Source organism: Gekko japonicus, unplaced genomic scaffold, assembly GCF_001447785.1.
Source record: "Gekko japonicus isolate JY-2015 unplaced genomic scaffold, Gekko_japonicus_V1.1 scaffold1565, whole genome shotgun sequence".
In the NCBI taxonomy this organism is placed as follows: Eukaryota; Metazoa; Chordata; class Lepidosauria; order Squamata; family Gekkonidae; genus Gekko; species Gekko japonicus.
The window spans coordinates 282,797-288,796 of record NW_015163650.1 but is presented as its reverse complement, the minus strand read 5'-3'; the positions used below and the strand labels follow the sequence as shown (position 1 = coordinate 288,796).

Sequence of the window (6,000 nt, the reverse complement as noted above, 5' to 3'; positions counted from 1 at the left end):
CCTACACTGAAAAGATTAATTGAAATATAAACTCACCACTAAAATAATAAAACTACTAACTGAAACCTTAACAATTAAAATATGCTTTTGAATTTGTTCACCTCTGCCTATAGACAAACTGATGGCATATTTTTCCTCCTCTTTTTATAAGTAAGATAAGAAGAAACATCTGCCCTCATAAGGGAGAATGAGACTTCTCAACAGACTCACTAAGTGTCTAAATTCCCAATGCAGTTTCGTTCTCCATCCCTTAGGGGTTACAAGTATGTTTCCTTTGGCATATTATAAAATATCTGATACTGACAGCTCATGTTTAATTAATATTTTAGTGTTCAAATAAAGGGTTATATGAGAAGGTAATGTGTATACCATCACTTGCTTTCCTTTTACTTTTAATACAATGTGTGCATTTTTTTGTTTTAAAAAGCTGCTGTCAACCTATTAGTATTTGTTCTTTCTTCAAAAGGCAGTTAGAACAGCACTCAATACAACTTACCTCCATTAACTGCCACTTCCCCAAGGCAATTATTTGGCACTTTAGGTGCACAACGTTTGTGACAGTTGAACCTGCAATCTGATTTAAGAGAAGATACATGATTTTTCCCTCAGTGATAGAGTTATATTATGATAGGCATGAGCAGGATCCTAATTTTATGAGGTCACATGAACACAAACTCATGTCATAATAAAAATAGATTTGGGTCACAAAAGCTACTTTTGCTTAAATATATATACAGTTAAGGCTTCAAAGGCTGTTACAATCAAGATGGTGACTGGTTAATCAAATCAACATGTGAAATCAAGTCTTCTACTGTGCACTGCTTCTTGGTCCTCATTGCCCTCAGGTCACAATGCTGCAGTGAAAGTGGAAGCACAATAATTGGTAGAGCTGAGATTTAGAAACTCTGTGCTCCCTTCGTTCCCTCCGTTACCAACAATAGTAATCAGCAGTTCCTTTATGTATTAATATACATCACTTTGTCCCAGTCCCACTTTCTGCTTTGCTTTCCCTTCAACATTAAGTCTGCACTACTCATTGTCTCCTCAGGTGCCTTCTTAAATTAGAAACAGCCCTCCATAGTCTCAAGCAAAGAAACATCTTCCCAAATACCTAACTGCAGATGACAAGGACTGAAGTGGGCCTGAGATTTTCTGCATGCAAAGCAGGTATTCTACCACAGCCCCTTATTAAGTACTATAATGCTTCCTCTGAGCCTATTCTCTGAAGACCCCAGTCCTTTGTCACTCCCTCTGTGAGGTTTCAGTATCAGACAAACTGGCAATGCTCCTTTCCCTCACATAATCCAGATTACAAAATGCTTCATTCCCCAAGCAATGAGCCATTCTGAACATTCATACCACCTAAATTTTAGGGTGGTTGCCACATGAACAATATGAGCAGGGGGGGTGGAGGAGAGAGAGCAGTGAAGGAAATATGGAGATTATTTTTAGGGCTTCTATGGTGCAATCTCAACCAGAGTTACACCCTTCTAAACCAGGTCACTTCAGTGGGTTAGGATTGCAACAATACAGACAAGAGGACAGGCAAATCTTACTGAAAACATTCTATATTGCAGTGTGAGTATATAGCTTAGGAGTTGAATTGCACTCTCTGAGGTCATTCACAACCCTCTTTTTTCTAGCTCAGTACAACTGATATCTGGCTCATGTATGGACTAAATAACATTTACCATCCTATCAACAAACATAACGGGCAATCTTGAAAGCCAAGGATGAAAACAGATTAGTTGAGTGAATACAGCAAATGGTGATATGGTAAAATCATTCTAAATTCAAATAGATATTTGTGAAGGAAATAATGGTTCAATGAAAATTCTTACTTTATATAGACTGACACACATTCCTTCCCTGCTCATAGACTCTCAAGAACGATTTCCTGTACTTACTTGAAATAACTATTTACAGCAACAAATATGTATAGCTCTTTCTTAAACGTTTAGTTCAATTAAACCAACTCTTGTCTGCTGAACAGCTATCTGACATTGAAACATGTTGGTCTTACTTTAAAGAACTATTTTCTCCATTCATCTGAATATTCCTCTGACATACCTGGATTTCTGTTACTATTACTTTCACAGTAAAAAGTGGAATCTGACTATTTAATTGACAACTATAGTTCTGAGACTGGTATCATTAATTTGTGAAGAATGCAAAAACTATGGGAGAGAGCAAAACGATAACAGGCCATATGGAAATCTGTTCTACATTCACATTATGACACATACAATGCTTTAAAAGACTAACTTGGAAATAGGTATCTTGTGGAACTCATTACTTAAATATATTTACCTTTACATTGTAAACCCTGTCTAAAAAGTCCCTTGAGTAGCTTCTTACAATACTGGCAAACTGTTGGCCGTGTATATGAATGGATCGCAAAAGTATGAGGCACTTTAACCTTGGAAAGCAAAATCTTGTCAAGCTGAATGGGACGTCCAATGTATGACTGTGAATTAGACCTCTTCTCTCTCCCAGTAAATAGCTCTGGAGGTGATTTTTGCTGCAACATAGAAATATAGAGACAAGACAGAGCTGCATGAAATCATGTTAAAGGACAACATCTTGGAGCTCCAACATGCAAAATGACTTCCTGTTCTACACTTATCTATATTAAAAAGCAGTTCTGAATTTTATATTTGTCAGATATTGCAACACTGAGTCCTCCACATGACCTCCACAAACTGGTCATATTTCTCATTAATTATAGTAAGGTAGCTCACTTGACTACAGAAAGGAATAAAAGCACTGAATAGATTATAATCGGTGGACCATGGCAAACGTGGCATGGAAAATCCTCATCCAGTATCATAACAGTACTTGGCCTTACTTTTACTGGTCACTAATATTAATTGTACTTACAAATAATTCAGAAGACAAATTAGAAAATACCTGCCACCTGTTATCTTCTAACTTTCTGACTCACAAGAACTACATAAAAGAACTTCATGATAAGGAAGCTATATTAGGCAATGTATTGAAACTACCTCCATGGAGTCATTCTGTATTTTAGAAGAAAAAGCTATCCACAGTCCATGAGAGAGAAAATCATACCATGTGTTTTAGAAGAAAAAGCTATCCACAGTCCATGAGAGAGAAAATCATACCATCTCAATCCTAGATACTACACTGGCATAATTAATTCAGCACATTCTATGATTGCATAAATGCACCTGTCAGCCACTGTATGGCCCACCTGTCAGTTGTGTGGAATGCTAAGCTGTCTTTCAATGTCCTGAGAGATATATTTACTTTTAATTCATGTTGGAGATGATTTCATACATAAATTCTAGCAGAAAAGACACCTCTCCAGGTTGGTATCCCTGGAATAGCCATGTGGGAGGAATACAATTTGGGTTAAAAATAGGTGTAACTGAGAACTGGCTTAAAGTTATATAACTGAGCCGCAGAAAAGACACCTCTCCAGGTTGGTATCTCTGGAATAGCCACGTGGGAGGAACACAATTTGGGTTAAAAATAGCTGTAACTGGGAACTGGCTTAAAGTTATATAACTGAGCACTAGGATTGTGCAAATGTGAATGGTTTTACGGAACTGCCACAAGTAAACCACTCTGTATTGTTGCCATGCTAATAGTTCAGCCTCATCATCTTGTACTCTGCTGTTTTGTCTCCCTTTTGGCTACTCTGTCTCCTGGTTAAGAAGTATTCTCTGGTTAAGGGTGGTCTTCTTCACATATCTGACCTGACATGGATACTGATGTGCATAACATAAGTGAAGGAAAATTAAATTATTTCTTGCATAAATGTATATTAAACATAAACTGTACTATACTGAGCTCATATTTCTTTATGCAACATGTTGCTGGTTGGTTTAAGAGAAATGTGAACAATTTTTTTCCTAGTGGTCAGCCAGATTCCTGACTCAGGAAGCTTGGATACTTACCAGGAAACAATTGCTTAGCAAGATTACACTATGGAAACTACAAAAGCTAGTAATTCTTCAAACATTCAGCAGATCAGTACAATTCTTTCTCAACAGGGCATATTACTTTTAACCAGACAAACTTCTGAAATTCATATAACTTTCACAGCTGCTATGAAGTTTGCACATGTGTGCACATACTTAATAGCACAGCTTCCTGCTAAACTGCTAAAACAGCACATGTTGTATTTGTGGGATTAAGGATAAATCAAGTTAACTGTCTCCAATGCAATTCAGTGCAAATTTCAATCAGTAAGGTTCTAGAATCAATGTTTCATATATTGTGCCCATATAATATAGACCTACAACATATAAAACAAAGTTGCACTTACCTGTAACTATTGTTCATTGAGTATCTTCCATGCAGGCACACATTGGGGACTGCACATCAGTCCTGCCATTGGATAGGTCTTTACCGCTAAAAGCCTCCAGGGGGTGCAGCACACCAGCGTCAGAAGTTTGTTCCTGCTCAGGGACCACATGCTCCTGCTCAGCAGCACCCCCTACCCTCAGTACTTCTAGCACCGCTAAAGCCAAAGCATGCAGCGGGGCAGGAGGGAGAGTATGTGTGCCTGCACAGAAGATACTCAATGAACAATACTTACAGGCAGGTGCAACTTTGTTTTCATCATTGATCTTCTGTGACAAATTGCTGAACAATTTAATGTCAGTCTACTGATAAACTAGTGTTTTAAATGTAAAACTAGGACTTCATTAAAAATTGTTATTATCTGGCCTCTACCATCCCCATAGCCAGCCCCATAGTTAGATGTGACCCAGATAAAAGGATTGCACACCTTTTTATTGAATTTTTTTATGAATAGAGGACAATGTTTTCGTTATTGTACAAAATTTAAGGCAAAAAAGATTTCCTTTTAAAAATCTCTCTATATAATAAAAGCGTTCTGGTGGTGGCACTCTCCAGAACATTCGACACGCTCCCGAATTGGTTGGCACACTGGTGTGTCAGTCACAGGGTGTCTGTCTCCACTGGCTGCGTTGCTGCCTCTCTGGGCGTCATCCCGCCCACAGAGGCAGCACCCGGCATCTCGCCCTCACTCTTCTTCAAGCGGACGGACAGGTCAGATGCTCCAGTAGGTGGGGGCCTCAGCCCCAGTGCACCGCCACCGCCATGGGTGTCCTGTCCTGAGTGCATGTAGCCAGCCGGGCTGTGTGCAACCCGACAACGAATGGGCTGCACGCTTCAGTGGGGGGGGGGCTCGGCCTGATGCTGCTGCCGCCGCCACTGTCCTCACCTCATTTAATTGTGCACAGTTGCCAAAGCTTCCTCATTTTTTTCTTTGAGGAAGCTTTGTCAACTGGGAGCATTTAAGTGAGGTTCCCCCCCCCCACAGGTCTATTTCCTATTGTGTACAACATTTGTATTCCAATTGATTTGATAAAATTATACATACTGTGGCTTAGCCATATTTGTTGAAATAGTTATAATATATTTTAATACTTTCACAGTATCTATTGCATGTGAATTGTGTTTTCACACAGTATTTGTTGGGTTGGATTCTAGTCTACAGCAGGAAAGCCAGATCTCTTCTGTAGCACACACAGAGGTCATTTCGGGGGGGGGAACGCGGGGGAATGCAGTTCCCCCGGGTGAGGTGCAGGGGGCGGGGCACATGACGAAGCCCCGCCCCAGCTTCTGGCTGCCCCGCTTCCAGCCCTCATTCAGCCAGGAGGAGGCAGGAGAAGAGGGAGGGTAAGTTGCTTCCTTCCCGCCTCTCCCCACCCCTGCCTGCCTGGGGCCAGGGAGGGCCTTGGCAGGGCTTCCTCGCACTCCCGCTGGCCTTGCAGGTCCACCGCCGGGCCCCTGATGTAAGGGGGTGTGGCATATGAGTTATGCTAATGAGTTCCCCTAGCTCTTTTTCTACGAAATGACCCCTGAGCACACAGTACCTTTTATCAGCTTTGGCTGATATACCAGCTGCAACCATTCCTCAAAAAACATCATCTGGCCACAGTGATCCATGCTGTATGACATCCAGGTTCGATTACTGTAATGCATTTTATGTTGAGACTGCCT

The 6,000-nt window shown here is 40.5% G+C and overlaps 1 protein-coding gene across 1 annotated transcript in view; it reads right to left on the bottom strand.

The window, feature by feature from the left end:
* Positions 1 to 6,000, bottom strand: part of PRKD1 (protein kinase D1) — a 200,013-nt gene that overhangs the window by 33,978 nt on the left and 160,035 nt on the right. Inside the window, exons 6-7 of the mRNA XM_015407677.1 lie at positions 2,311 to 2,521; positions 497 to 574 (exon numbers count right to left, since the gene is read on the bottom strand). Of these exons, the coding sequence (XP_015263163.1) occupies positions 497 to 574; positions 2,311 to 2,521 (289 nt within the window). The remainder of the gene's footprint in view (positions 1 to 496; positions 575 to 2,310; positions 2,522 to 6,000) is intronic.